The following is a 27,659-nucleotide window of genomic DNA, read 5'->3' on the forward strand; positions in this document are numbered from 1 at the left end:
ATTAAAAAGATTTTGTTCCTATAAAAGACTTTTAATTTATCCTTTCCGTTTCCTTTTCATATACAGGTTTCAGGACATTTATTAATAAATAAGTAAAATATAAAATTACACCTTAAAGATATATATACAAATCATTGATTTAAATCTGTTCAGATGCGACTGGAACAGCTGAGTCGAGAACGTCACCGTGAGCAACACTGTTGTCAACTCCTTTTTTCCTTTTTTCTACGTGACCCTTGCAGTGATCGCATTCATCCTCGGAACTATCTGAATCCGAACTTTCAGCAAATTTTTTTGGTTTGTTGTAAACGCAACAGCCTGCAATGTAACATAAAATTATAATCGGTTGCTAAAGATATGAAATCTACTATTCACATGTTAGACAGTGTTCTCATAAATTAAAAAAAATAGAATTCTGTGTTGTCATGGACTTTCTTTGTCTAAGAAAAATCGTTAAAATCCATGAATGCAGTAATGACTTTTTGTATTTGTAAGTATAACATTTGTATTTTTTTTTTCTACTCTAATAACAGACGAATCAAACGTGAGGAAAGTGTCACTTTAGGATATTAATTTCGTTAGGCAGGGTCGGGAGTCATTTCGGACATTTCCAGTACTTGAGTTACACGTGTGAGAGCAGTCGAATGTTTTCGGTAGTTTAGTCATGAATGGCTATGTGTGCCCAAAAACTAAATGTAGAAAAAGTACACATGCAATACATTGATAAACTTCAGTTACTCATTTATTCATCACTAGCTCCACTCATGCCAAATTATAATGGCGTTTATCAAACTTAAAGTTACCCCCTTTATGAATACTCTCGATTTTCCAGATATAGATATCTTATTTTTAAATAATTCTGTTAGATTCATTGAAATCTATCAACTGATTGTAGCATTACATTGATAAATAAATCTCTTATCACGGCCATAAGCTATGCGATTAACTTTCCTTAAGAACACCTATAACTTACATTTTGATTTCTTCTTGTTTAAATTTTCATTATCTACAGTGTCTGTTGTCCAGTTAACTTTTCTATCTGTTTTTGGCTTTTTCAGTTTCACAGTTACCCTAGGAACCGTGTGATCCTGCAAAAGAAATTAGTTCCACTCTGAATTTTTCATTGACTACATTGTCGAAATAAAATTGAAATCATGTCGGAGTTCTGCAATCTCTATTTACAAAACTTCTGGATTCCTCCCGCGTCGGTTGTTGTTGAGTTGAATTTGCTAACGTTTCAGCAATCTCATGATGACCAACTAAGGTTTCGGAAAAAATTTCTAGAAATTACTAAATTTGTAATATAGCTGTCACTAGATAGCATAGAAATGAAAATTCAAATATGAAGTTTGTTCTAGTTTTCTTTTGAAGATTCTTATTGTTTCTTCAGAAGCAGGCAAAACCTTACCAAATTTTTCATTTCACAAATAGGAGCGTCACATTTGCATAAAAAACACATGCTTCTCACAGACAATGACCAAAAGAAAAAACTACAAGCAATTCAAATAGATTTTATTGATTCAACATCACAAAAATAGTAAAATAACAATTTTGAAGAAATCCAAAATGGAATGAAAACAAAAACAATTACTAAATCTTCATTTCCTTGAATCAGCTAACAATTTTTTGACTTCTCAATTGTTTAATTCGCCCATCGTCATAACCCAATAAATCTTTTAGCACTTCGTCGGTATGTTGGCCCAAAGTCGGCGGGGCTGTGCGAATTTCGTTGCCACCGCCACTATACTTGACGGGTGGACCCACAACTTTAACTTTTCCAGCAATGGGGTGGTCCAAGGTTTGTACGATGCCGATATACTTAACGTGGGGGTCATCAAAAACACCGGCAAGATTATTCACTGGACCGCAGGGGAAAGAGCTATTTTCAAACATCTTCAACCATTCCTTATTTGTTTTGGTCATTAATATGCCTCTTAAGATTTCAATTAGCTCATTTCTATTTTCAACTCTTAATTTGTTGGTAGAGAACTTGGGACTTTTCGCTAAAAATTCATTCCCTAGCCTCTGACAGAGTTCTTGAAATTGTTTATCAGACCCAGTTCCAATTGTTAGATGCCCGTCTTTGGTAGGAAATGCTTCATAGGGAACTATACTTTCATGTGCTGTACCCCATCTTGTGGCTTCTTTTCCAGCGTTTAAATAATTTGACCCAATGTTTATGAGGCTAGCGATTTGCGTTGAGAATAGGTTACAGTCAATTTTTTCTCCTTTACCTGTTCTCAATCGTTTAATAAGGGCAGCCATTATTGCTCCGTGCGCATACAGTCCTAATAAAGCATATATAAATTATTATTAAATTACTTGCAATGGAAAGCCTAGCAACTTGTTTAAAATAAGTTTAAAAAAGGTTCAGGAGTTTTTCGTGAAAGTTGCAGCTGTAAATTAGCATTCCATTTCACAAAAAAAGGATTATTACTATTTTTCATTTCTGTTCACTTGTGTATTCTTTCTCTATTATTTCTACTCTAAACTTCCTTTAAGTTTTAAACAAATTCAGTATTACCAAGTGTTGCTAATATGTTAATATATGGCAGAAAATAAATATTAAATTAAATTAATTTAAAGTAGTCTCGAACATTTACTTTTAAAAAAAATATTGGTCTTAACAATTTAAGACTCTATGCAACATCAAAATTCAGGAATCAAGGTTATAAAGATATTATGATTAATAATTAATTAGTACTTCGCTTTACTTATTAAACAATTGATTCACTTACCAGTTGCCAAATCAGTAACAGCAACACCAACTTTACAAGGTTCACCATTTTTTGGACCAGTGATATGAAGCAGGCCCCCCATGGAAGAAGCAATCACATCATAACCAGGTCTGTTGCTGTAAGGCCCTTCGGGACCAAAGCCCGTAATGGAACAATAAATCAATTGAGGTGCAACAAATTTCAAACGGTTGTAACCCAAATTCAGTTCATCAAGTTTTCCAGGAACATAGTTCTCAATCAACACATCTGATGTTTTTGCTAATTCGCAAATGATATTTTGACCTTCCGGAGATTTCAAGTTGAGACAAACACTTTTCTTATTTCGGTTAAATGTAATAAAGTAGCAGGATTCTTTGGTATCGCCTATGAAAGGGGGCCCCCATAATCTGGCTTCGTCGCCCGCCCCAGGTCTCTCAATTTTGATAACTTCCGCGCCTAAATCGCCTAGTATCATAGAACAATATGGACCGGCGACAATTCGCGTGAGATCGATAACTCGCACTCCATTCAAAGGAGCGGCAAAGTGCGATTTTCGCACGTTTACATGACGTTTGACGAATTTTAGGGCTAATAAACTCTTTAAGTTATGACACAGCATTTTTGTTGCCGAATTACAACACAAGTGGCTGCGCAACTTCCAACACGTCAATTCTATTCTAAAATATATACATAGGATTTATGTACCTGTTCATCAGTTTCCACCAGGGTCACGGTTGATGATGAAGGTTCCGGATTTTGTGGAGATGGCACCGAATCCGACATTTCGCTGATTGTTCTCTTATCTGGTAAGTACACGCTGTACAACTGTATTTATTTGGTGACCATCCATTTACGTTTTTTACTTGGATAAGATAAAACCGTCTAATCCCTCTTCCCGTAAAATCAGGTGTAGAAATGACAGTTGTTTTTATGAACCACCGTTGAAATTGAATTGGTCCATCCTTAGCTCTAAAAATTTATTGTATAACTGGTTGCAGATGCTCTTTTTTTTTTAGAAATTATGTGGCTGAGATGTAAAGGTTATTATGTTGCAATATTAACATCCTAATAATCCATTACTGGACTAACCATTAGTGTTGGGCAAAAGTTTTCAAAAAATTAGTAGCAAATATAACAACATAAATTTCTGAAAAATGAAAAAACCGTGCCACAAAGTTAATTAAATAATGGGCGCATTAAAAAATATAAAAGCGTTGACATGCTGCTGTAGCAACCTAGGGCGCCATACTTAGAGCTAGTGTAAATTTGGAGCAATTTTCAAATTTTTGCTAGTTCTAGTTTGCGTTTTCATACCCTGTATACGTATGCTTCACTTTTCTATTAGTGCCTCAAGGCCTCTTATTCTCTTAGGTCTAATGTAAGATGAAAATCCACAAATAGTTTTAAAATTTTGGCTTCAAGATATCGCAGTTCAATAATAAATTAAGATCTCAAAGCAGTTGCGATGTATTTAAAGTTCTTGGTTCAATGTTAAATCGTTTAGTGTTATAATGTATACGCACACAGTTTCATACATTTGGTGCTGTCGCCAATTTTAGATCGAATTTCACTTCAAGTAGGTACTTACTTCGATTTTAATTATTAATCAATCATTCACAATTATCATCAATTTCTGAAACATCTGCGTTATTTATTATGTACCCCAATTTTTGTATCATATGTTTTACAAACAAAACAGAAGGATAATTAGTTGCAAGTTTAATATGAGAGGAGTTGATTGAACGATTTATGATTTTCATTTGGCGTTATAAGATCGTGCAAGTTCAAGTAAACTATTCTTAAAATGGCATATTGCGATTAATATATACTGTACGTATAAAGGTTTACAAATGTATGATTCTGTAAAATTGTAAATCACTTTTGCCCCATCGCATTATAAAGATTATTCCATTTTTTTTTATTTTAAAATCCGTCACTCCTACCCTTTTTTTCTAAGTCGATCGGATAGAGACAAACAAATAATTCTGTAATTCTAATTTTCTAATTATGTTTAAAAGGTGCCGTTAAGAAAAGAAAAAAGAAAATACTATCTTCAACAATAAATTAATTGATTAAAAAGAGTTGTAAGTAGGTATTATAAAATAATTTCATGTATATGACGAAAATTTTGTTCTGGCTATATCCTTGCTCGTAGCCTAAAGTAGTGTAACTTTTGTAATACTTTTATTTATATGTTTATTTACTGTTCAGAAATTACATCAATTTCTCGAAATTATTTATAATTATTTTAATCCTTTTCCCTAAACTTGGGTCATTAAAACTGATATTTGGTACAATACAACTCGTAGGGGCTCGATATGCTCGCAGCGTTTAAATTTCACTACCCTTATTAAAGTAGAACTTATACCAATTAAATAAGTATCAATTGATCTAATTTATTTCTATTTGTAAAAGTATCTCACGTGCACTCCTTTGCTATGTTTGGGATTGGTGTTTATCAACGGATAACAATAGGTAAATTTAAACAAATAGGCAGCTTCATTACTATTACATTATTCAATTCAGTAGGGACAACTATATGACTTTTCACCCAGTTAACCACGCACAACAAAAGGTGTACGCTAGTTGTGTATCTGTTTTGCAAAATTTTATTACACGTTAATGAGAAATAGTTTTGACATTCACTGTGTCCGAAAATCCATTCTGCAGTTTTAATTGTTTGTATTTTATTTTTGTTTTTTTTTTAAGTAAAGAATCCAATTTATTTTCTCGCATTTCTGTTTTTGCTGCCTTACAAAGTTGTCAATATTTTTTTTTAGTACGATATTTTTTAATGCATTTAAAATATTTGAGATTTCTTCTTTTAACCTATTGATATTTTTTACCCTATCTGTGATTAATAATTAAAATCTTGAGTAAAGTTTTATAATTTGTTGTCTACATCGTAGTCAGTCAAAATTTGATGGTAGAATTGCATATTTTCACCCATGATTGTATATATGTGAATTTTTCATGGATGTAGTTTCTTGAACCGTCTTGTGTATATTTCCTTCATTTTTTTTGGCCTAGGGGATGATGCATGCCATTCCAATCCACATAAAATGTTTGCTGACAAATTATGTTTATTTTAAATATGTAATATATTAATGCAACGTCAAATGTCATCAATTGTTATGTCACATACAAAATAAGAATATTAAAAAGAAACATTAATAGATATTTAAAGAAATTACGTTATTTGTTTTCGAGAGATCGAACACCCAAGAAAATTTGAAGAAAATATACACACGATGTATATATATATATATACATATATATATATATATATATATATATATATATATATATATATATATATATATATATATATATATATATATATATATATATATATATATATATATATATATATATATATATATATATATATATATATATATATATATATATATATATATATATATATATATATATATATATATATATATATATATATATATATATATATATATATATATATATATATATATATATATATATATATATATATATATATATATATATATATATATATACATCGATTTTTATTTTAGCGTTAACAAATTTTTTATGACAGTAACCTTTATAAATTATCGTGAGGTGCATGTATATTAAGCGACGTATCGCTGTTGAGTTAAACATAAAATGGTCGTATTTATGCTTGCTGAACATTTACAAGGATAGCTCCCGGTAAGTATGAATCTCATCATCACGCTTTTTCATTCAGCTTCTACTGCTTACAAAAAAAGTCAACATCTTACGATCTCTCGAGAAATTTACTGTTCCCAAATACTGTTTTCTGTTTTTTGTCAATTTGCATAGTGTGTCACTCAGTATTTGTAAATTCCGTTTGAAGCAAAAGCCTTGAAAAGGTCGTAAAGTAAACATCCAAATGTCTGCAACCTTTAGAAAAAGGTTCATTGCTCGTGTTACTATAAACGTATCTACCTACTAAAATTTATGCGTAATTTTTACAAATTACCTATTTATCAAATCCGAATGTTGCCATGAAAATTTTACAGACATTCAATATTCAGTTCTTTGTGCAATGTCTTAAACTAAACAAATAACAAACAAATTTGTAAGGCCCCTTTCTAAAGAAGAAATCTAACAACGATCTCTGATGGGGCTCAATTTTCATAAAAACCATAATGGTATAGACCACACATGAATATCTGTTAACGTTTTAGAGTTATAGGGTGTTTTTCGAAAATATGCATTTTAAAAAAAATAAAACAGATTTCAAATAACATCAGAATTAGCTTCAATTTCAGATTTATTCACGATAAGATGGACGTCTACTACTTCAGCGTAGTCGATTACGCAGTGTTCGCGGCTATGCTCATCCTGTCGGCGCTCACCGGTCTCTACTACGGCTGCGGGAGTAAATACTGCAAAAATGAAGAAGGCCAAACTCTTAGGGAGTATCTGACCGGCAATAAGAACCTCAAGGCGATACCTGTTTCACTGTCACTGATAGCTAGGTAATGGAAATTGAGATACCCAAAAATTAATTACGATCTTCATACCGATTGTTACTAGGAAAACCTAAAAATCAATAACTTATTCATAGGTAACGCATAAGACAAGGGCAAGGCATATGTCGACCACGTGTCGGCTGATATCGGTGGCAATATTAAATAAGGCGTTTTACCACGCGTTTCTTCTTACGAGTATGTCACTAATTTTTAGTTATGTCCCGTCGAAATGGCTAGTCATTAGATGCAAAACACATTGAGAAAAATGTGTCTGAATTTTTAATACATAGTTATTCATTAAATATCCTTAATAAAGGATATTGTTAAGGGTGAATTATTGAATAAAAGAAAAAAAAGTTAAACATAAAAAAATCAGATTTTTCCTACTTTGGCTAAATTGTAAAGGAACCTAAAAGATTGAATATAATTATTAGTCGTACCACTCTCTATAGATTTTTTTGTAAAGTTTGATTTAAATAACCTAAAATAGATTTATATGCAGCCAGGAAACATTTATAATTTACTTAGATGAACCTTGGTTCGAAACACACAATACGTTGTCCAAAGGATGAGTTTATTTCATTAAAAACTGTAAGATAAAAACGTAATTATTGAGGTAATTATTGATAATTTGTGCATAGAGTGTTTCGCGGTTGATGGTACCTTTTATGGCGAACGGGACGAATTGTACTGAAAATTTGATTAGTTCCATTAGGGGCGATGCTCTTCTATTGATCTAAAATTTTTAACGCTGCGACGTTGCCGCGTCTTCGAAAAAGTAGCATCAACATTAATTTTAATGGAGACACTGTGTATATTATTGCATTTTCCGATCCGCTAATACTTTCATTGTTTTGGGTAATACATTGCTATACCTATCTTTAGCGGTTTTCGATAAAATAACTATTTTCTTTATTTTTCCGACCAAAACATAGCACTGGAGCCAGTATATAGTTAAAATTTTGGACATAGCTTAGGAAGGTTTCGAACAGAATTTATTAATATCGAAATTAATTCTACATTATACAGAGTTGGTCAAAACTAATGATGTGACTACTAGATACAAAAATAGTGAAAAGTGCATTTTTTAAAACACCCTGTATTTTATCACATATTCTAAGAGAATGATATATCATGCTACTTAAGTCGTTTGGTTTATGAAATGAAAGTTTCTCTATGAACTGGATCACTTTGGCATAATTCACCTTTTAGGTTATGTTAAATATTAAGTAATTCATTTTCGGTTCAAGATTTATTCATTTATTCATTAAGGGATGTGCATCTTTACCAAAATGTGTTAATTCAAATGAATAGTAATAAAGGTTTTGGTTAGATTAGATGGCTCCCAAACCCGGAAATGTCCGAAGTGTCTCGGATCTGTGAGAAACGAAACTGACGTGATAAAATAACATAATTGGGTATTTTAGAGAAGGGAGTAGAAAAATAAATTCATTAAAACAGCATTAGAATGCCGGTTTCTTTCCATTTGAACCGATTTTATCGACAAAATTTTAACTACAATCAACAATGACGTATTTAACGGAAAATGAATTATTTAACACAAGACGGATTTCACGGCCACTTAAAAGATGAATTATGCCAAAGTAATCCAGTTTTCCGAGAAATTTGTTTTTATTTTGAGAAACCAAACTATTCCTAAAAGGGAATTTAATTTGCTTTTAGAATATGTGATAACATGCAGGGTGTTACATTTTAAAAAGCACTTTTTACCAATTTTATTTTTTATATTTTTTTTTTACCATATTAAAGAATAATGTACCCTAATCTACATCATTGTATGAAAAATAAAGATAATAATTAATATCTCGAAAACCACTAAAAATAGGTTATAAGAATATTTTGTTCAAAAATAATCAGCAAGTATTAGCGGATGAGAAAATGCAATAATATACACGGTGTCCCCTTTAAAATTTTGGCGCTTTTCTGATGAAGCATCAATATCGCAGTGTTAAAAATATTTTAGATCCATAGAACATCACCGCTTATGGAACTAATCAAACCATGAAACACCCGGTATATTTGGAGTCATTGTAACTTCTAATAGTACTAATGTGATTTTATTATACTTAAATACACATAATATTTTATTTAAGGCGATATACTTTGAGACAGACTATATTATAAATTAAAATAACAGTAATAAATGGTTATAAATATTTATGCCGAATGTGTGAAACAAAGAGCTTCTTTACTTGGTAAATTTAAATTAAAACGTAAATTATCATTAAATAAACAATATTTCCGGACAAGAGCCATATTGATTTGCATATTCGACAACTGAACTTCGCCCAAGAGCAGTGGCGTAGCGAAAGAATGAAATTGCATTATGAAAGAGACGAGTCAAACCTACGTCTCTAAAACTATGCTTAAAAGTACGATGCGATGCACCCTGGCCTTATCCTGCCTTAAGGACTCAGAAGAGATATAGTTAAATTAAAGGGCAAAACTTCATTTTTGATCTGTTTTTATATGCTGCATTTTAGAATAACTCACTAAATCTGTAAAAATCTACCAGGGTTAAATGAATGTGTATTTTTAGTTACGTTTCAGGGGTGACGATTCTGGGAAGCCCCGCCGAAATTTACAATTTTGGCACCCAGTATTGGTTGATTGTGGTGTCGATATGGCTCAGCGGATTGGCGGTGGCTTTTGTTTATGTGCCCGTGTTTTGCAAACTCCAAGTTAACTCGTCCTACGAGGTATACAAACAGAGTTTTAAAGAATATTTGCAAATGTTATCCAAGAATGGCAATTTATTTAACAAGGAATTTAAAACATCTTTCCGTACAATTATTTTCTTATTGTTGCCTCTAGCGGAGATATTTAGCTCTAAGCGTACACCTGAAGTTTTTGCGAAAGTGCTGCTAAAAATACAGAGCTTCGTGACAAAAAAGTAGTTCATTGCTATCTTCAGTTAGAATTGAATTAATGTCTCATCAGTTTTGACAGTTAAGTAAAAATACGAGGTGTGTTTAAAAAGTAAGTTGACTTTTGTAATTGTGCGGGCTACGTACATTCGATATTCGATTTTTTTTTGTTATGTTGGTACACATGTTTGTAACATATGTTCACAGGCTCAGCCAGTTTGCAGGTTTTTTTTTTTGAGACAGAAGTGTTGGACGTGTTTTGTGTGCTCGGTGTTTTTCTGCGGTCAAAAAAAAAAGGGACCAAAGGATTTGCATAAAATTTTGTATAAAAAAAGGGATACAGTGCTGCAAAACACTTAAAATATTGACAACGGCATTTGGTGGATCTACTTTGAGCAAACAAAATGTTTATAAGTGGTACTGCATCTCTATCGGGTTGTGCCATACAATTTTTTTTGACGTTTTGGGCATGAAACATGTAGTAGCAAAATTTGAAACTGCTCAAGTTTGGACAAAAGGACCGTCGCAGGAGCGAAAAAGGCACGTCAAGTTCGTTCAAATGTGAAGGTTTTACTTACTGTTTTCTTTGATTATCATGGCGTAGTATATCGAGAGTTCTTACCACAAGGTCGTACGGTCAATAAAGAGTATCGTTCGCGAAAAGCAATACTAAGAAAACGTTCGGAATTGTGGGAAAACAGTTCATGGATTTTGCTTCACGATAATGCACCTACGACTTTTTCATGTTCCCAAAACTAAAGAAACCCATAAAAGGAAGGAGGTTTGGAACGAATGAGGAGATGAAAAAATCGCTGGAAGAACTCAAGGCTCTTCCAGAAAGTGCTTACCAGAAGTGCTTCGAGGATTGAAAAAAACGTTGGCACAAGTGTATTATATCTGGCGGGGGGGAGGGGCGTCTTTCTTTTTGAACACACCTCGTATGTAAAGATTTAAGCAGTACTGTTAATTTGTATTGATAACAATTTAATAATATTTAACTTTTCCCATTCCTAATTTGGATCAAATAACACAGACCTCTTCAATTTTATGACATTGGTATAAAAAGTAACTTTTCACTCCCTATGTTTATAACGTAGACACTAATAACAAAGTATTGTAAAGTGTTCACATTGGTAATAATATCGATATGAAAAGTGCCGCTTTACTCCCGAGATTCATAAGGGACTATGTAACGTTTATAATCTCGATTTCCAAATGCTTATGATTTGATTTTTAGTACCTGGAACTGCGATTCAACAGATATGTTCGTACTGTAGCATCAGTATTTTTTGTTCTAGATGAGGTAAGTTTTTTTAATTTCGTCAATAAATTGATGGAATATTATTTTTTTAATTTTAGGTGATGTTCTTACCAATAATTATTTATGTTCCTTCGTTGGCTTTTAATCAAGGTATGGGAAATTAATATTTAAATCGATGTTTGATAGAGTTCTAGTTTTTAGTGACCGGAGCAGATATTCATTTAATTGGTACGATAGTCACCGTTATATGCATATTTTACACACTTTTGGTAAGTTGAACGTGTGAATAAACAAATTGACATTCGAAGGTTCTTCAGCGATAAGATAAGATAATGTGTCTTCTCGCATAAGGTTCGAATATTGGCAATTTAACTAGACGAGTTAAATTGGCCAGATTTATAGTCCTTGATTTTTGATAACACGTATATCATTAGCTGCTGGTTGATAATCGTCTGCCGAATTTTTCAATTATTTAGGTTGTAATTGAATTTTAAGATTGTGGGAAAGATTAACAACCTTTTGCTAACTTATTTCACAATTATTAATACGCAAAGTGTCACTTTAATTCGCTGGTTTCATTAAACGAGTTAACCATGTTTTCGGTGAACACCGTGTAGAGGAAATATAGTATACAACACGGTCATAAACTTCTTTAAATACAAGTTCCGTTCCTAGTTAAACAAATCGATCACTAAATAAGTGTCGTTTATTAAACTTGTTGCGATATATACTATTATTAATAATGTTGGTGGTAAAAGTGCTACTTCATTCGCCCACACTCTTGTACCAATCTTTCCCCCGTTACCTCTGAATAACAAATACATTCTTAAAATTAAATTATAATGCAAATAATAAAAAAAAATCCGCAGTCGTGTTTGAATCAACCCGTAATCCTATAATTATTTTAGGGCGGCTTAAAAGCAGTAGTATGGTCCGATACGTGGCAAGTCATGGCGATGTTCATTTCAGTTTTGGTTGTCGTTATTCTAGGAAGCTATTCCATTGGTGGAGCTAGCGCTATTATCAATATTAATAATAAAGGAAAACGAATTGAATTCTTCAAGTATACTGTCTCTAGTTGCCAAACGTTTCTTTTCTAATATTTGTTCTTTTAGCTTCACCCCTAGTATGTATGAAAGGTACACTTTTTTCAGTGTGCTGGTGGGAGGGTTCACGTTTTGGACTTCTTTTAATTCCGTAAATCAAACCATGGTTCAACGATATGTGTCCTTACCCAACGTCAAACAATCAAAAATGTAAGCGAACGTTTTAAATTATGACTATTTTTTAACTAAACTACTATTCCCTGCCGTTCCTTTAAACTGATTTTTCTGGATATCTGATTAGAATTATGTGATTTTTAAATAATTGGCCTACCACTAGGACAAACAACATGTCGACAGAAATGTAAGAAAATTGTTTAACATTTTGAACAATTACATATGGTTAGTCATAATCCGAAATCGTTTGAAAATAATACTTAGATTAAATTCACTTTTAATTTATAATTTTTCAAATCCTAAAATTTAATTTTTCACTGGAATATGTTCTGTTGGGAGGCCTAGAAGTCATTTATTTTGTTTCAGATCGGTAGCTCTCTTTACTGTAGGAGTCTCTTTGTTCGTTTCTATTTGTTGTTATTCCGGAATCTTAGTATACGCGGTCTACTCGTCATGCGATCCACATTCTGCTGGAAGAATCAAATCGGACGATCAACTTCTTCCTTTGTTTGTTATGGAAACCGCTGGGCATTTGAGAGGTGTCCCCGGTCTCTTCATTGCAGGTGTTTTTGGCGCCGGATTAAGGTTGGTGCTGGCATTTTGCGCTTTCTCATCGAATCAGTGATCTAAAACTAGGGAATTGATTTTGAAAAAGTTACGTTTGCTGTAACTACTACCAAGTTAAACCCGTTTTCTTAGTATTTAGTAGAAGTAAGGTAAAGTGTAAGTGGTAAAATTAACGTATTCATTTTAAGCTACTAGCAGTGTACAAAAAAAAATATTTTCAGATTTTTTTGTGAATGGCGTAGTAGAAATTTTACAATTTATGCATTGACGAAATAATTGAATTAAATATTTTCAAATAGTAAATTGAAACGGCTTTGTTACTAAATATTTAATGAAACCAAACTCTTTTTTTTATACCTTCGTATAATATTTTAGCTCATTGTCGGTGGTATTAAATTCGACAGCTCAAGTTGTCTTGGAGGATTTCGTTAAAGGATGCCTGCGAAAAGACTTGACCGAGAAAACTTCCATGATAATAGTGAAAACCGTCGTGTTGGGACTTGGAATCGTCGCTGTCGGGTTTCTCTACGTTGTCGAGCATATGGGAGGAGTGCTAGCAGTAGGTGTCATTCTTTGCAGGGTAAATTCGCCAGTAGTCACTTTCAGGTTTAACTTAAAATGTCGTGTCTCATAGATATACTTTGTGATTATAATGAGTTATCGTTAATTTACACAGAAAGTAATGCTCAAATGTATTATGTCGAAAACTTGACTTATTCTAGGTACAAAAACTAAAAAAGAAAAAACTGAAATGGTATCAGTTCGGTAATGACAATTATGGTGATTTACTAAACCATTTTAAAAGACACTAAAAACACAGTGCCGTTATTAATCATTCGTTTAGTCGTCATCTTTATTTAGTTCTTTAACTACCTGTTTTTTTACGGGTATGTTATGCCATGCCTTACGCGTTATCGATGGGCCACCCTATATATAATAGGTAATTAAATGGCGGCGAATGATGAATACTTATTTTTTCACTTTTTTTCAAGTACAATGTTATATTATTCGATAATATTTGTCAATAAATTAATATTTAGATGGCTACGTCGTTGTCTGCGATAGCAGCAGGTACCACTTTCGGTGTTTTTACGCTGGGAATGTTGGTACCATGGGCGAATTCATACGGCGCAGTTTGCGGGGCCATAGCTGGAGCTTTAATGGCCGGTTTGGTATCGTTCGGAACACAATCGGTCGCAGCGGCAAAGCTGGTAGTGCCCCACAAGTTGCCGGTGTCTGTCGATGGTTGTTACGACAAATATGGCATTGGAACCAACGCAACAATTATAGTAAGTTACCCATTTATTCCTAGATTTCTAATAATCCCTTAGCTACAAAAATATCATAAAAAAATCTTTGAACAATGAATACGACTCCTCACTTGAGTGAGTTAAGGTTAAGATGTAAAAGAATCTTAAACAACAAGATTTACCCTAAAGCTCAAATGCCTGGTTCAAATAATGCGGTTGGAATAAATTCAGTAAATCAAAAAAATGTCTTTCCACACAGATGCTCGAATACGTCGATTAGTATTTCAAATTGCGCAGATATTGATGTAAGAAAATTTTATACAACTTGTCCTTTGGTATATGACGTGATCGACTATTTTTTAAAATGAAGATTCCAATTTTTTTATAACTAATTTTCAAGGGTACATCAAATTTCATCTAATGACACACACGTCAGTAATGACTTTGCTTAGGCACGATCGGAGCAACTGTCTGAAGAAGAGTATAAACTTGTTACTTACTATACTTTCCCTACATAATTAGTTTTTGGGTACATTTTTGCAAAAAAGGCACAGATACATCAGACCTGACAAACGTCAAAATCCCTAAATCTAAAAATCTCCGATCGCTCCCAACCCGTGTTTAATGTTTTAATATCGTTGACGAGTGTTCTCGACAAAATGGCGAATGCGCAACATATTTTAAAATTTTGAAATTTTTATGAAATAATAATAACCTTTTTTTTGCAAGCAGGAAGGCTAATGATAATTAGTGAGTATTAAAATTAGTAGTTTAGAATGCTGCAAAATGATGAATGCTGTAAGATTATTCGCCTATAAACACATTTTCATTTTATGAAAAAATGTTGTTATTCCTTCAACAGTATAGAAATTACAAACACAAGAACCAGTAATATTTGTGTATTGGCTTGCAAGATCACCCGAACTGACCTAGCAAATGCCACACAATCGTAAATTTCAGTGAACTGAAACTTGAAACGCAGTTAGAATATTTAGAAAACCCAAGACAATATTCTTTTATTTATCTTTTTATCATAGATAGTTAAGATTCAAAAATACACTTTGATTGTGAACAACTTTTTTAACGATATTTTCCTGCTTTTTCTCTATCTGTGGAACTTTATTTATTTATTTACTTGTTACGAAATAACAACTGAAATGCTGTCAAAGTAATAAATAATTTAAAAAATTTAGGTAAATTTAGTTTTTTTCAATGCTCCAATGAAAATTAAAATTTTTGTTAGGTAAATTAAAACAGGTGAAACGAACACTTCATTCGGAAATAAAAATGATTGCCTAATAACTTTAGGAACGCATTAATTATCATAATCGTATTGACCCTTTCTCATTTTATGCAGGAATACCCAGACGAGTCGAATATCTTTTCACTTTTCCGACTGTCGTACCTCTGGATAACACCAATAGGCGTTTCTACGGTTTTATTTGTCGGCATTTCGGTGAGTTTTTTAACAGGGAAAACAAACATTTCTAGCCTGGATCCTGATGTTATATCACCAGTTTGTCAGTGGATGCTCCCAGCCGATTCCCATAGACTCGCTGGTACCGCAATTCGTAAAATTCGTGAAAAACAATCTATAGAAAGCGAACAAATGATGCCAGAGTATTCTGTGGCCGTCGTAGAAGCAAGTAGCTTTCCAGTAGGGTGATCTTTTTGGAACATTTTGCCTTAGCGTCATTTGTTTAATATTTTGCAGGACTTTGTTACATGACATCCGGGAGGCGTTTGTTTCAGCACGCCCAGTAATAGATCTGCTTCGATCTCGCATGCCTTTTGAACCTGGGATTTATTATGTTTTGAAACAAGAAGGAATAAAGATGTGTAGTAGCTATTCTGGTCAGTGCATTTCTTCGTAACAAATTCCAAACTAACCCCATATTTTCTATAAGATGGTCTCACCCTGCACAAATCTGAAATTTAATATTACTTATTCAGCAAAGTATTGTATAATATTTTTTCGTAATTAGATACATAAGCCACTAACCAAAAAAGCAATTAATTAATTAAAATTTTATTCAGATCATGAAAAATAATGCGAACTTGCTTGTTATTTATTTATTTTCCTTCGACGGGAGTTGTTAACTTGTTTTCCGAGCGCTATAGTTTCTACAGTTTTAAATTGTGGGTGGAGGGCGTTATACGTACTACCTAATACAGAGAATATCTCTTTTTAAGAAAACAACTTGATATTGATAATAATATTAGGATTCTTAGTTTCACGTTTAATTTTAAGAAATTACAAAATCAATTAAAATTAAAATGAAGATAAAGACGTCGACAATTTAGGTGCGTTCTTTACTTTGTTAAACTTAGTGGAAAACAAGGTAGAAAATAGTTAAATCAATTCAAAAATGGATTCTAATCAATCTTCAAATGCAGGTGTAAATTACACTTCGTTAAAAATGTTTATAGACACTATTCTGTCTTATAATGGTGATCCCAACACTTTAAATGATTTTCTATCAGCTGGAGATTTCGTTTATGCAATTTATGGCCACGGAAATGAAGAAATTTTAAAACAATATTTATTAAGGACTATAAGAATGAAATTTGTTGATCGCGCACAAAGTCTAGTAGGATGTAGAATAGAGTTAGCAACGTGGAATAATATTAAAGCAGCTTTGTTAAATTGTTTTGGCTATAGACGAAACTTGGAATGTTTAGAATAAGATTTATTTATGGCCACTCCCTTTAAAAATGAACATCCTTTACATTTTGGGAAAAGATTATAAATTTTAAGAAGTATCCTTGCTCAAAAAATCAATGCATTTCCTGTCGATACCATGGACAATGCAAGTAAAGTAATTCATTTACGTAAGTATGATCAAATTTGTTTAAAGACGTTTATTAGAGGATTACTAGGACAGTTACAAAGTATTATAAGACTTAAAACTTCAAGCTGTAGAGAATTAGCCATGACCAAAATTTTAAACTAAAACTAATAATTTTCCCAGAGGTAAAATTAATATGCCTCAATCACGCGAAGTTTCAGGAAATGTTCCTGCAAGTTTTTGGCCCACCTAAAAACGTATTTAAACCAATAGGTACCTAACATTAAACCCGAACCTATGTCAAGGAGAACAAACTATATAATACCACGTCAAAATAATCAAATTAAGCTGGTCCTAGAAATTTCATTCTTCAAGAATTATACCAAATCGAAGAAAATAACGAGGTACAAACAGATAAAACACCTGCGGTATTTGAAAATGAAAATATTTACCAAGAGGAATATACTGAAAATATTGAATTTGCAAGTCAAATTGAATATTTGAATAACACTCAAAATTTTGACGAACACCCTGAAATCGAAAATCAAATCTCTTAAGATTTTACAATAACGAACCAATGCGACTCAACGAGATGACATGAGAAATGTATACCGAAATTAACAACAGTTTACCGTATATCCAAAGAACGTGCAATTAAACTTTTAATTGATACAGGCTGTTTTCACTCGATTCTTGGACCTTAAATTGCAGATAAATTTTATTATGAAAAAATGTCATTATCCAACTATCATTAAAACAGGAATTGGTAAAAAAAACTTTATTTAAAGTTCGTAGCCCTGTTTGTAAAACAATAAAAAGTGTTTTGAAAAACGAATCCCGTCGTTTGAAAATCTTAACTTGTTGCATACTATACTTTTTCTACAACCGTTAGTTTCTGAGTCCATTTTTATAAAACATCACGAATATATTCAGTCAGAATTTGACAAACGTCAAAATTCAAGCCGTGCCGCAATATCTCCGAAAACATCCGATTGCTCCCAAACCCGTGCGGTAATATCCCGGAAATGTCCGAAGGGGCAAGAAGCTCACGTGTATAATTAGGTATTTTACGGAAGGGAATAGAAAAACATATTTCTACATTTGTGAAATTTGCAATACGAAGAATTTTTAGGTGCATAATACTATCTTTTATTTTTACCAGTGGCATTCGCCATCGATTTGCATCGATTATTTTTGAGATGTTTTTAGGTGAGTATATTTTCTAGTCAAATCATATCTGCATAAAAATCATCTCTTCCGTTTTTTTTTGACTGTGGTGTGAAATGTAGCACATTTAATTTAAATTTTTTATTACGAAGTAATATAAATTTTATACATGATTTTTGCACTGATTGTATCATACATAATTAAAGTGGCTAAAATTAGGTAACGAGTTAATTAGTGGAATTTTCATTGTAGTCTTCGTGGAATTGTGTGACTAAATCCAAAGCCAGTATCAAACTCAAACTGCCATGTTTCTAGAGTAGTCTGCGGTGGTAAGTTGGCTAGGGCCAATTATTGATTTTATGTTTTTTTTTTATTAACTATTTTGCCTTTTCCAAAAATAAGTACAGACACAAAATTTTATTATCTCCTTAAAAAATGAAATTATAGACAGCACCTAAGCACCTAAATTCTATGCTTAAAATATAACGGAATAATAAATTGAAAGCTTAATTATCTTTGGTATATATGTATATACTATTAAATTGCATACGTATTTAAAAAAATAATTATGAGTTACTTCAAAATTATTGTCGATAGCACCTAACAATGTGTATACGCATACGTTATGCGTTTTAGTTAAAATTTTTAAAACATTTTTCGTGAGTGTACGGGCAGTTTTTTAGTGTTTGTCGCGGTTCGTGTCTTGCTGCTTGAAAATTTTCTACGAATTGCCAATTTCCTATTTGCAACAGAGGAGGCCCTCCTCGAATTGCATCATGTTTCAGACGCATTCACTTAAAACAAAGATCTGGTAAGAGAGAATTGAAAATTTGATGTAGGCATAAGTTTTTCATATTCTTGTTAGGGCTGCGTTATTAAAAAAAAATGACCCCCCACTACATTAAGGTTGACTTGACATTGACATTGACATTGAAATGCTGAGTTATTTTTATAAAATCTGTCTTGACTCTGAAATTTTGATTTACTTCAGAACTCCTTATTTATTTTCCATGACTTGTTTTATTATTTCTTGACTAAACTGAAACAAAAAAACGATGTTCAGCACAAAATATTTTGTAACGCTTACGTCAGCATATGTAAATTGAAGTAAATCTGTTGATCTGTTCTTCAGATAATACTGTGAAATATCCGGTTTACTTTCAGTTGCGTCGGTTTTGTTAAGGAAAACGAAAATTCACCTGCATTACATTTGGGATTGGCGGAAGTCGTATTTATATATAATATAAGATATAAAATTCTCAGTTTTCTAGCAACATCCGTCCCGAGAATAATGTCCGGAGAAGAAGCTTAAAGCCACCTGCCGCATTCCCGTCGAACTTACACGTCTCCGATTCCAATACCGTTTCGTTTTGTAATCCTGTTTGTAATACATCTTTAGTTCGCATAGCGGTCTCAATAGTACGTAAAAGGGATCCCTTTCAATAAATTTCACGTTTGCGTCGGGTAAACGAAAATCATTATTTACTGATGAGCTTAATAAGGGATTGCTTTCGTTGTGACGTTTGTCGCCAAAAGAAAGTCCTCTCGAGGAAGCGGGAGACACATTAATTTTATTTATTCGGCGGTGTAAATAAGCTGAGAGCCGGCGTAAATACACTGTATTACAATACGTACGTCCAGGGTGGATCTCAAAGAAAACATTATAATAACATTTGTTTTCGGTTTGTTTGCTTAAAAATAAAAAAAGCTATATGTGTTCATTTGATGTAAAACTGTTTTTTTTTTCACTGAAGAAGAGGTTTATGTTTGGCTCTTAATTATAAATTTATGTAATTAGGCGGTAACGATAGACAAAATTACGCTTACAATAATAATTTCATTAATTTTAACCACCTCTTGAATTAAATTCAGTGATTAATTTTCTATCTATGCTTGGTTCATCGTGAGAAAGTTTTCACTTGTCGATTAGCGGGGATGATTTGAATCTATGTCACCATATAGCCCTTATGCAAAGTATCATTTTTTAGAGATAACAGCCGTTCTCGATATTATTACTGGACTTTAGATTAGAAAAAAATTGTTAGTTAAAAGAATTAATAGGAGTTTTATTATTTTTTACGCTATACAAAACGGTATCTGAGTGATTGTACCTACGACGTTTCGTTTTCGATTTTGTAAATATGGACCCGCCTTTTTTAGGTTTGTTTTGATTCAAATTCAAATACATATTCGAATACATAAAGGTGATAGATGTCATGTTCGAAATGAAGCAAATTAAGTTTACAATTATTTTACATTTTGTCCGCATTGACAATTTTTTTATATTATTTGTTCATTCAAAACAGCAAACATTTTTAAATAATTTTAAATTCCCTGAACTAGTTTTGTTTGTTTGTTTGTAAAGTGCCATACTTCAATTTCTAAAAAATATCTTCTAGAAAATGTAAAGAATATTAGCACCTTTACAAATAATAATTCTTATTTTAGTACAAATATTGCGAGAAAAAACAGTACGTTATAGGTTCAAAATAATCCCACCCATCATCCAGTAAAAAATTTCGATCTATGTACTTTATAAGATTCAGAAATACAAACTAAATTTCATCCAACACTTTCTTAGATGTTTTAAAGATATTCGTAACTTAATAATAGTATATTATGGGGGGCTACAGGTTTCATAAACGTCACTTTAGTCACGAGTATAGTTTAGCATATTTCCAATAACTAAACTGAAATGTTTTATTTTACAAAATTTTACAAAAAGTTACTACAATCCTTTTTCCAATTCAGTCCGTTTTATGAATTAAGGAAGATATTAAACTTAAAGTTACTGTTGCTTGTTCCTATAGGTAGACTATTTCGTTATAAACATTATGATGTTATGGTTATATTGTCTTGTATTATTAAACTCATTGTTTTATCAGAATTTTCAAAACCACACATATAACTACATATAAACTTTTCTAAATAAAATTTATCCAGGGATATGACCCAAGAAGGAAGAAGAAACAAGAAGGGAGATAAACTTCTCTTCACGACCTATTTGGATGGATGGGAGTCGTTATTACTAGTGACTGCTATTTTCAAGAATATTTAAAAAATCATTAGGACTAGACAATAGTGAAATTATTAGGTATTTTTACATATTTTTTTATGAGGAAAAAGACATATCCAAAAAATTTGGGAATTCTATTTGAAATTTTTTAATTTTTGCGGTTTTTTATATTTTCAATCAAAATTTTATTGGTAAGCTTAAAAATATGTAAACTCGTCATTCTGTACTTATCTGCAACTTTTTGGGAAGAACTTTAAATAAATGTCAAATGGCTGAACTGAAAGAAAAGAAACCTTTACAAATTAAAATTTTAATAAAATATAATATAAACAAAATAACGAGACAATTTCCGCTGAACTGCATTTTCTGAATTAATTCTAAAATATGTTGCATATCTAGTTCTCAAATCTGAAAGTTTTATTACTTCGCAATTCTCAGTCTTATGGAACTTTGAAAGGAACACGCTATTGTAGATCACCCTGCCTGTCTACTCAACAGATCATATTTTGGCAAGAAAAATCAAAAAATATTTATTAAGGAAATCTTTATAAGATTCGATGTTTGCTTTGAAATTAATCTTATGACCGCCAATCGCTAAATCCAAAACTATGAGACGCTATCATAATTATTTTGATGTTGGGAATTTATAAATATACCTTTACTTTCCTAATACTTAAATCGGTTTAATTAAGCTTTGTTTTTAATTCGAGGCGTTTGTTGTGTGTTTAAGTGCAGAGGCACTTGGTCGTTAAATTTCTTACATGTCCGACAAAAATATTAAGGCTTTGCCGTAGATATTTCAATCCAATTTATAGTCTTAGATTTTTCACACAATAAACACTTTTCAAACAACAATATAGAATGGATGAGTATACGGGTGCAGTTGGATGGTTTGGTTTCTTTACGTAACACATTAGGATTTAGAATAACAGGAAAATCTGATTCCAAAAATTCGAACAATGGCGGTGACGTAGCAGGAGATGTCAAATGTTGTATATTTAACTGAAATAAATATTGAATCAGTAATTATGCGACGAGGCCCCCCCACATATATTTATATGGATTTAGTTTTGTTTTCCTACTGATGAGTGGAAACGACCTGAAGTCTTCAAATAAAACTAAGACATTGCTTATGGTTTGGGATATTATTGCAAGTATATTTTATTATTTACGATGTCTAGGGAGAACTCATTTTTACAAATAACGCTGAAACAGACTTTTGTCAACTCTATAAAGTTGGCATTTGAAATTCTTTTCTTTGCTGTAGCTAAAAGGTAAAAAAATGTCTTCTTGTATTTTTAGAAAATAAATTTTCTGTAAGATAATGTGCTATATAATTTTAATTAATTTCATCACAAAAAACTACCCGAAAAAGTGAACATTTAGTCTAGGTTCCCAAAACTGCGATAAAAGAACTGACCCAATACAAATGTGACAATTATGCTGTCATTGCTATTTGATAAGAAATCTAATAAAGCTGAAATGATTTTTGAGAAATATGTTGTCTTGGTTAATTAATAAAATTACAAAGATTTGTTTAGCAGAATCTGCATAAAATTAAAATTCAGGATTCCTATCAGTCGTCGTTGGTTCTGAGGTATAAACCATTCCACCATTATAGTTTTTACAAAACTTCTGGATTTCTCATGCGTCGGTTTTTGCGAGTCGAACTTCGCCAATCATCCTGTTGGCTTCTCCAGAGCTTGACTGAAACTGAGTCGCATTTTACTCTGTACCTGCTTATATATTGTTTGACGGTGGCGGAGCTAAATGAGGGGCGTAAATGGCGTCTCGGATGACTGATTCCCATATTGGTGACAGATAAAGACCTCAGTCCCGCTTAATATTGTTAGGTTGTTTATAGATTTCTACAGACTCTCGAATTTTTCGTTGGTAGAAAAATTGATTACATGCAAGAATTTTAGTTTTATCGAATAAAATTTTATGTCCGGTTTCGTGATTGTATTCGGCAACTGCTGATGCATTTATTTGTCTTAGTCGTAAGGCTCTTTCGTGTTCCTTGAGCCTAGTTGATATTTTTCGTCCGGTCTCTCCCATGTATTCTTTGCCGCATATGTATGGAATGCTGTAAACTCCTGGCATCTCAAATGGAATTTTGACAAATCGAAGATGTTGAGAGATTTTTGGACAAGTTTAAATCTGGTTTTGACGTTATATTTCTTTAGAACTTTTGATATGTGGTCAGCAATATTTTGAATGTAAGGAACGACCACAGTGTAGGATTGCTTTCGGCTTCATTGCCATTGGAAAGTTGTGGTGAAGTATATTTTTTGATGGAACGCCTATATATATCTTTAATTTGGAAATTATTAGACAGGAGAGCAGAGGCAAGGTGTTTTAGTTCTGGGTTCAGTGACTCGGGCTGAGATAGTTTTACGCCTCTGTAAACAAGAGAGTTGATAACCGATTATTTATGGGCGGGATGGTGATATTGAAGGTATCGGTCTGTAAAAGTTTCGTAAAAAGTGTTGCAGTAAAAATTAATTCCACAATTCCTCGCGCCCGATGCAGAAAGAACCTGCGCTATTTAATAATTGAGATTAAGATGCACGAAGTGCTAACCCGACAGGCCTTTCTAGAGAGTCTTTGTAGGGATCCCCGTATGGTCCCCGCAAGCACATTGTATCAATCCTGTCCGTCTTCAGAGAAAATTTACCTTGATTCTCGCCTGAGGCTTGCCGGTTTCGCTCTATCCCCGGTTTCTATCCCTAGTTTCCCAGTTCCTTCAATCCTAGCGCAGCTCTTCGGACCTCAAATTCCATGCTTAGGAGTAGTCTCGAGTACTTTAAAATGTGAATTCAAAGCTTTCTTTTGCAGGAACTTCATGAGAGTCCGAATCTTAAATACGGCATTCTTTGATATTGAATGATAATGGAGTTTCCCTCAAGAACACATAAAAAATGCGGCAAACACATACACACTGACTGTTTGAAGCACGCCGCTGGCACTTGAAGGATTACGGCAGTGATATCTAATCATTCTTTCATTCATACATATGTATATATTGTTTGCGAAATTTGTTAACATTTAATAAGCGAACTTCTTTTAGTCTTGGCGGGAACCAAATGAGTGAAAATGGTTGCGGTTGCAATAAAAGGAAACCTCACTATTCAATATTTGGCAGCCATAGCATGTAAGTTAATTTTCCTTGAATACTTTAATTACAGAATTGCGGCGTGACGCATTAAGAAAGATATCCAATATTTAATTTTGGGACAAGGATGTAATGTTGTTTTTGCATCAATTACAATTAGTGAATCTATTATTCATAAATGAAGCTTGCAGTGGCATTTCGATCTTGAAGAGATTTTTTTTAATTATCAAAATAGATGGGAAATAAATAAATAACATTATTGTCTTACTAATAGAATTAAATTAAACAACTATAGGACTTTAGCAATCTTGAGTTACATAAAGTCCCATTGTGAACTATGCTCTGCCTTAAGATGAGCTTGTGAAGTAGGGATGTTCTAAATTTAACAAGCTTTCGATTTGAAGTTCTTCTATGTTTTTACACGGAAGCAACATACAAACAGTTGGAAAATAAAAACGATTGAGTGGAATATTTTCCCCTAGTTATTAGTGCTTGGATCCATTTTTTTCATCCATGACCGTAGTCTAAACTTTCGATCAAATTGAGTTATTTACAATTCGTTAAGTTCTTTATTTATTCTAGGTTACTTAAGCATGATAGCCAGCGGCATGCATTACAGCTGGACCTCGCCGTCTCTTCCAAAACTGCAATCCAACACTTCGACGATTTTTGTTTCAAACGAACAAGGATCATGGATGGCGGTAATGCCATTATTAGGATCATTCCTTGGAGGGCCAATCGTGGCGGTAGTAGTGGACTTCCTGGGAAGAAAGAAAACTTTTATATTAGGCTCGATCCCATATTTCGCAGCGTGGATCATGGTGGCCTACGCTCAATCCGTCGCAGTTATCCATATAGCTAGATTTATGGCAGGAGCCGCTGACGGCTTCATTTGCACCGCAGCTCCGATGTATATCGGGGAGATATCAAGCCCGAAAATAAGAGGATTGCTTGGTTCCGGGATCAGTGTTGCCCACGCGTTGGGGTTCCTGCTCATAAACATCGTGGGATCCTATTTAAGTATAAGAAATGCCGCTTTGGTCTCAAGCGCCATCCCGTTGCTCGCTATATTAATTTTTCTGCTGATGCCGGAATCACCGTATTACTTCGTAATGAGAAATAATCTTCAGTTAGCCAAGAAAAATCTCCAAAGGCTGCGTGGGACTAACGACGTCGAGGAAGAGTTTACCAGAATCAGTTTGGCTGTTAAACAACAGACTGAAAACAGTGGAAAATTCTTAGACCTGTTCACTAACAAGGTGAATAGAAAGGCGGTATATATAATGCTGATACTAAGAGGAGCGCAACAGCTGAGCGGGACGGCAGCAATGACATTTTATACGCAACAAATATTTATAGAAGCGGGGAGCAATCTTTCCTCAGATTTAGCATCGATAATATACTTTTCCGTGCAACTGAGCCTCTCCTGTTTCTGCTCTAGCATAGTGGATAAAACCGGACGACGTCCGCTGCTGTTGGTTTCCATTCTAGGCAGCGCGGCCGCTTTGATAGTCCAGGGAACGTATTTCTATTTAAAAACCCAAATCGATGTTAGCGGTTTGACATTCATTCCGATCGTGGCCTTGATCGGCTTTGTAGTGACATTTTCTCTAGGTCTCCAGACTATTCCGGTGGTGATACTGGGTGAGATATTTTCCGCGAATGTTAAAGCTTTCGCTCTCTGTTTGGCCGATATTTATTTTTCGATAATAGCGACGGTAGTGTCAAAATTTTTCCAAATTATGACGGACGCGTTTGGAATTTATGTACCGTTTTACGCCTTCACCGGGAGCTGCGTGCTTGGTGCTGTTTTAATTTATTTCTTCGTACCGGAAACAAAAGGAAAAACTCTTGAGGATATCCAGAGACATTTTAGAGGGAACGATGACGGTACTGAAAAGAAAAAAGTGACTACGTGAAAAAATATTGTGCAAATTATTATTTTGCCCTCGTGACTCGTTTATGTAGTTATTGAATTCAAATAGTTCCTGATTTTTTATTTTTATAATAAAAGCTAGTTAGTATTTTAAAGATATTGGCATTATCGTCAGTTGTATTACCATGTATTACCCTCCGAAATTCCTAAAAATTATAAAAATATTTTATCTGTAAATTGATTAAATTTGTTTTTCCAGTTTTTAAAATGCGTACCCATGATTATTGCTATCACAACTAAAATTTTAAGGTGAGCCATGAATAGTTCGACAAATTTTCGATAGTTTTTTTTGTCGACAACGAAATGTAATTATTTACCAATACAAAACTGTGACTTAAGCAATATTTTGTTAGAAGTTTGCTTCTTTTTTTTAAATTCTGTCTTTCATTATTACCAGAATAAAAGACTTTAAATTAAGTTCATTTTAATTGTGTACTTTTACTTTTTTTTATGGACTTGGACATTGATATGAATAAACTAGTTAAACCTCGGATAAAAATGCCTAAGTTCATTTTCTCATGCTAATCATTTTGTAAAGCAGCAAAGCGCAACAGTTCTTACAAGATGAATGAATACATACAATCAGTTTTAGGGTTAAGGAAGAACTTATTACAAAGAAAACCTTGACGAATAATTCTGCAACGGACTTAAATCAACTCACATACGGTCACTGGAAATTTAACAATAAATTTAAATCTAAATCACATCTTTCTCATAGTGCGAGAGCTTAATGCTGTTATAAATACTGTCTAAGTTAAAATAAAAAGTGAACACTGAAACTCTGCCTAATATTCGTCAAATTCATCGTCCTTAGTACTTCTTGGATTTTATCTTTTGTCGCAACTAAACGGTTATTTTCACCCACATTTACAAATCTCGAATAACTGATTGAAAATAATTAATTTACAAAACAGTTAATAATTTCCTGCTGTTTCTTAGCAACTAATTTGTGTATGTTTTGTCTTTAAATTGTTTATTTGCAGGTTTCACTTAATGGGGTATCAAATTTTGATCCTCATTTAATTTTTGTTCCTCAAGTAGTAAGCATGATTCTGAACGAAACAGTATTATAAGAAAAGGATTCCTAACACTTGATTTTATACATTTAACTACTTTTTCCTGTAGCTGGCAGTTGAATGCGTGGAATCAACTGTCATTGTTTTTAGTTTGTGCTGTCTTTTCTGCTCACTAACACACACATATTTAAATGTTGTCATAAGTTTAAACGAAATTCACATTTGTGACCACCGCCTGC

The 27,659-nt window shown here is 32.9% G+C and overlaps 4 protein-coding genes across 11 annotated transcripts; 2 read left to right on the forward strand and 2 right to left on the reverse strand.

Annotated features, from left to right (window-relative positions):
* Positions 1 to 21: 21 nt before the first annotated feature.
* LOC132696088 (E3 ubiquitin-protein ligase PPP1R11) lies at positions 22 to 3,663 on the reverse strand. Its single transcript, XM_060660684.1, has 3 exons — positions 3,423 to 3,663; positions 974 to 1,088; positions 22 to 318 (listed from the first exon to the last, which is right to left on the reverse strand). The coding sequence occupies exons 1-3, from the start codon at positions 3,498 to 3,500 to the stop codon at positions 140 to 142; spliced, it is 372 nt and encodes a 123-aa protein (XP_060516667.1). The 5' UTR covers positions 3,501 to 3,663; the 3' UTR covers positions 22 to 139.
* LOC132696087 (succinate--hydroxymethylglutarate CoA-transferase) lies at positions 1,498 to 3,416 on the reverse strand. The gene is made up of 2 exons (XM_060660683.1): positions 2,739 to 3,416; positions 1,498 to 2,288 (listed from the first exon to the last, which is right to left on the reverse strand). Exons 1-2 carry the CDS (start codon positions 3,334 to 3,336, stop codon positions 1,612 to 1,614), a joined length of 1,275 nt encoding a protein of 424 aa, XP_060516666.1. The 5' UTR covers positions 3,337 to 3,416; the 3' UTR covers positions 1,498 to 1,611.
* On the forward strand, positions 3,390 to 24,344 carry LOC132696085 (sodium-coupled monocarboxylate transporter 1-like). Of its 8 annotated transcripts, XM_060660680.1 has the most exons (16): positions 4,063 to 4,293; positions 6,272 to 6,407; positions 6,992 to 7,201; positions 9,756 to 9,915; positions 11,321 to 11,386; positions 11,443 to 11,494; positions 11,546 to 11,613; positions 12,253 to 12,407; positions 12,460 to 12,600; positions 12,931 to 13,149; positions 13,507 to 13,711; positions 14,172 to 14,420; positions 15,739 to 15,837; positions 15,899 to 16,038; positions 16,096 to 16,235; positions 24,192 to 24,344. In XM_060660680.1, the coding sequence occupies exons 2-14, from the start codon at positions 6,322 to 6,324 to the stop codon at positions 15,977 to 15,979; spliced, it is 1,791 nt and encodes a 596-aa protein (XP_060516663.1). In that variant the 5' UTR covers positions 4,063 to 4,293; positions 6,272 to 6,321; the 3' UTR covers positions 15,980 to 16,038; positions 16,096 to 16,235; positions 24,192 to 24,344. The 8 variants fall into 8 exon arrangements, with proteins under 8 accessions (XP_060516660.1, XP_060516659.1, XP_060516664.1 ...); XM_060660673.1 differs by having other exon boundaries at positions 4,065 to 4,293; positions 15,739 to 16,038; positions 24,192 to 24,342; XM_060660674.1 differs by having other exon boundaries at positions 4,067 to 4,293; positions 13,507 to 13,690; positions 15,739 to 16,038; positions 24,192 to 24,340.
* Positions 24,345 to 25,061: 717 nt separating this feature from the next.
* On the forward strand, positions 25,062 to 26,387 carry LOC132697126 (facilitated trehalose transporter Tret1-like). Its single transcript, XM_060662418.1, has one exon. The coding sequence runs from the start codon at positions 25,062 to 25,064 to the stop codon at positions 26,385 to 26,387; it is 1,326 nt and encodes a 441-aa protein (XP_060518401.1).
* Positions 26,388 to 27,659: the final 1,272 nt, after the last annotated feature.

This window comes from Cylas formicarius, unplaced genomic scaffold (genome assembly GCF_029955315.1).
Source record: "Cylas formicarius isolate icCylForm1 unplaced genomic scaffold, icCylForm1.1 PGA_scaffold_1__22_contigs__length_36826433, whole genome shotgun sequence".
Lineage (NCBI taxonomy): Eukaryota > Metazoa > Arthropoda > Insecta > Coleoptera > Brentidae > Cylas > Cylas formicarius.